The 4,489-nt window shown below is 31.5% G+C and overlaps 1 protein-coding gene across 1 annotated transcript; it reads right to left on the bottom strand.

The window, feature by feature from the left end:
- Positions 1–2,581: 2,581 nt before the first annotated feature.
- LOC139849095 (uncharacterized) lies at positions 2,582–3,196 on the bottom strand. Its single transcript, XM_071838769.1, has one exon. The coding sequence runs from the start codon at positions 3,194–3,196 to the stop codon at positions 2,582–2,584; it is 615 nt and encodes a 204-aa protein (XP_071694870.1).
- Between the last annotated feature and the right edge of the window lie 1,293 nt (positions 3,197–4,489).

Raw genomic sequence — 4,489 nt, 5'->3', positions numbered from 1 at the left:
GGATGGTGTAAATAGACGATTAACGGATATGGATATGGATATGGATGATCTAAATATTTCGTGGATCAGATATGGATGACAACTTATCATCCACGGATATATCCATTATCACCCGAAATACATCTATATATACATTTATACGTACTAAAATATAAGCATCTGAATCTACATATTGATATACATATACATATAAACTACAAATTCTTAAATTATTAACGAAAATAAGAGTTGTGATAGTCACAATTATTAAATTGTTACTAATAATATTCAGAGTTACGTATTTAGATTAGTTTAAACTTATATCTACTTATATTATAACGTATTTTGTTTATTTAAATTCATAATCGATGACAAATTACAATCAAACGTGTGTAACAAATCATAATAAAGATTGAATATTTACATTTGTTATAATCTATATTAAATTGATAAAATTGCCGTTAAATTAACATTTCATTTGATATTCAACGGATATCCATTAACTCGCTTAATCCATCGGATATGGATATGGACGGATGAAATGAAATTAAATGGATATGAATGAGAAAAAAATAATTAAATGGATATGGATGTGGATATGACATCATCTGATCCATATCCGATCCATTGACATCCCTAACGCCAGCAGCTTCTTTCATCTTCTCCATCACGATTATCTTCTTTAATCTTCATCAATCCAGATTCAAGTTATTAATCTCTTTCTTTAATTTTTCTTATTTTTTTAAAACAGGATTTAGTACCTATTTTGCGCTAGCACATTATTTTCCCATAATATACTTGATTTTGGGTGTCGTTTTCATTTTGCTAGGGCAAGGTTTTTAGTCCCATGCGATCTTGCTTAATAATCTTCTTTGTTTTTTTTATTTATTTATTTTAACTGAATAGTTAATATAGTGCTTCAAATAGTGGATCATGTATGTATTTTTTTGTTTTAAATCTTTGAATTGGATCCACTTTTGCAGTAACCTCTAATGAATGGAAGAAACTCTACAAGTCATTATTTCTTTTATTGAAGACGGGTAATGGTAATATAATTTTTTAATTGTTAAAAAAATCATCTCGCTCATTGTTCTTCTGACTATCTGGCGACTGGAACTATCATCTAAGGTATTTTGATTTTTAATTTTCTAATTTTTTCCATGTGTTTTGTTGTCGTTAATCGGGAGTAGTATAGATACGTTTTTGTGTTATGTTGTTTTCTTCATTTGGAAGCCAACTGTTGGATTGAGTGAGTTTTAAAGGTGCTTACAACCTTTTCTATTTGCATTCAAAACAACTATTTAATCAAATCCCTTAACTACTTTTATTATCTTAATTTGTACTTTTCTATAATGACGAAGTGATTTTTTGTAGTTCAGTGTATGTGTATGTATATTGAGCGAGTTTGAAATAGTTTGATTAAAAAGAAGTTGTCTCTCTTGATGTACCTACAATTTGCTATTTTTTGGTGATTTTTTCGTTAAGGTTTGTGCTTTTATATGTTCTATAATCGATTATTTTTAACAAGTATGTGTATTATCTTCATGCAAATCAATTTTATTGGTTTCATAGTTGATTGAATGTACTTAGGTGCTTTACCACTGAGCAAAAAGTAGTTTATCAGACTAATGCTAGGTCAAATTTAAGGCTAATGCTATTTATATCCGATTGTCAACGTAATCTAAACTAAATGACTTTACCATTTACATTCACTTAATGCCAATAACTGTTTCGTTTAAACAAACTCGTAATTTCAGAAGTCCTTTCACTAGTTAACCTTTAATTGGATTCCATGCCAGCTATATTTCTATAGTGTTTCTGTTTAGTTTTCAAACGAATTAGTTTGATATCTATAATCTATTATCCATTATCCATTATTATCTATAATCTATAATAAAAATAACGACATTGACTATATACGAATATTTCACATAACTTTAAGAGTGCTCCCAACCATGACAGAATGTCTTCCAGGACTAACCAACCATTCAGCCCCACATCAGCACCTCCATCTCACTTCCTTCCCAGGACTAAACACTCCCAACAAAGACACTCATCCTTCCATTTTTTTTATTTTATTTTTGAATTATTTTATATTATCAAAAAATTACAATTATTTAAATAAAACTAAACTTTTATTAAAAATTAAAAAACATTACAATAATTAAAATAAAAAGTACATTAAAATAAAAATACAATTAAAAATAAAATTACATTAAAACATCAATTAAAAGACCTAATCTTCATCGTCGTCTTCTTGATCTTCTTCGTGATCTTCTTCATCCTCGTCATCGGGAATGTGTGAAGGTCCGGCGTCATCTTGGTTGTTTGGATTTCTTGTGGGATCATGTCATATGCGATAATTTGGTGGAAGATTATGTATGTGTTCTACAAGCATATGTTTTAGTAGTTGATGAATGCCCGCATCTCTTATTTCCGCGTCCACTCGCATATGCGCTTCAACCCTTTCTTGGAATGATCTCTGTGGTAGCCGAACCGGACGATAATTCTCCTCGAGTCCACAAAATGCACGGTCGTTGTCCTCGGTTATCATATTAATTAATATCACACATGATAACAAAATCCTTCTAAAAAACCATGGTCACCTCGTGTATAATGAAGGGTGCCAAAACCATCCATCGTACGATGCTACCACTTCAAGCATAATTGACGGGTAACCATGGTCACCTCGTGTATAATGACCATTCCAACGTGTCGGACAATTTCTCCATCTCCAATGCATACAATCAATACTTCCTAACATCCCCGGAAAACCATGTATTTGAGCATGTTTAGTGGTCAAACGTTGCACATCTTGTGCAGTTGGTCGTCTCAAATATTCGGGACCGTACAAGTGGAAAATACATTTGCAAAAATTGTTTAAACAATCATATGAGGTAGCATCGCGTTTTTGAATAAAATAAGTAAAATATTTAGGAATCGGAATTTGAGAAAAGTTCAATATACCTTGACATATACGAAGAAATAGAGGTTTGCTCATTCGATAACGATTACAAAAATAATCGTCCGAAAATGTGGGATTGTCGGAGAAATAATCATTCCATAAAGCCAATGCACGACCCTGACGATCTCTATGTAAATATCTTCTAGGTGCTCGTGGTATTTGTTCTACTTCTTCGTTATCACTTAATTCATCTAGCGCGTCAATGGCTTCGAGTGCTCGATTCGTAGTCGTATTTCTGATAGATAATACCATATTTACGTCGGGATCGGAATCGGAACTCATATTGTTTTTTTGAGTATAAAAATGACGAAATGGGTAGAAAATATGAAAGGAGAGTGTATTGCAAAATTGAACAGATATATTAAAACAAACACGATCTCAACCAATATTCATAAATCTAAAGTTGATTACATCAATATGAAGAATCAGTTTTAATCTGATTCAACTCACAGAACTCACAAATTAGGAAAACTACAATCACAGAAAGTGATTGTATAATAAGATGAAGAGAAAACTGAATAATATCAAAATTAGTGTTGCTGGATGAGAGAAGACGATGATCAACAGAAAAATAGAATGTGTGTGTGTAAGTTTTGCAGCCCTAGCTCTGGATCTATCAATATATATGATGAAAAAATGCCTTGAGCCCAAAGTAACAGATTAGCCCAATCTGCAAGTCCATTAAGCTGCTACAAAATACTTTATCCAGAAAGAGTCCCTTGACTTTATAAAAGCTTGTAATGCAAATCCTTTCCAGTTAACCTTTTAACCTGCATTTTCTAGAATCCAAAGAATAAGAAAAGAAAAACATGAATTTAAAAATAAGCTTGTATTAATTTAACATTCCCCCTCAAGCTTATTTTTAAATAAATCAAATAAACCCAATCTTTCAATTAGAAAATGATGTTGTCTTATGCTAAGACCTTTAGTTAAAACATCAGCCAATTGATTTTGTGAATCAACCCTTACAGGTCTTATAACACCAGTGCAAACTTTATTTCTTATAAAATGAACATCAATATCAAAATGTTTTGTTCTTTCATGAAAAACTGGGTTTGAAGCAATCTGCATAGCAGAATTATTATCACAGTAAAGATCAACAGGTAAATTGACCTTAATGTTAAGATCATGAAGTAAATTTTTTAACCAAACAATTTCACAAGCAGTTGTTGTCATGGCCCTATATTCTGCTTCAGCAGGGGACCCGGAGATTGCAACTTGTTTTTTACTTTTCCAAGAAACTAAGGATCCACAAAAATAGACAAGATAACCAGTAACAGATTTTCTGTTCAATTTACACTTTCCCCGGTCAGAGTCAGAGAAAGCATATAAAGAAAAATCATTGCCTTTCATCAAATGTAAACCTTTCCCAGGAGAGCTCTTAAGATATCTTAAGACTCTAAAAGCAAGGTTTAAATGAGATTGCAATGGAGCATGCATATATTGACTAAGTACATGAACAACAAAAGAAATATCAGGTCTGGTTAAAGTCAAATAAATCAATCTTCCAACTAACTTTTGATATTCAGTTAAGTTAGAAATGAA

Source organism: Rutidosis leptorrhynchoides, chromosome 1 (genome assembly GCF_046630445.1).
Source record: "Rutidosis leptorrhynchoides isolate AG116_Rl617_1_P2 chromosome 1, CSIRO_AGI_Rlap_v1, whole genome shotgun sequence".
In the NCBI taxonomy this organism is placed as follows: Eukaryota; Viridiplantae; Streptophyta; class Magnoliopsida; order Asterales; family Asteraceae; genus Rutidosis; species Rutidosis leptorrhynchoides.
This window is presented reverse-complemented; position numbering and strand designations above follow the sequence as displayed.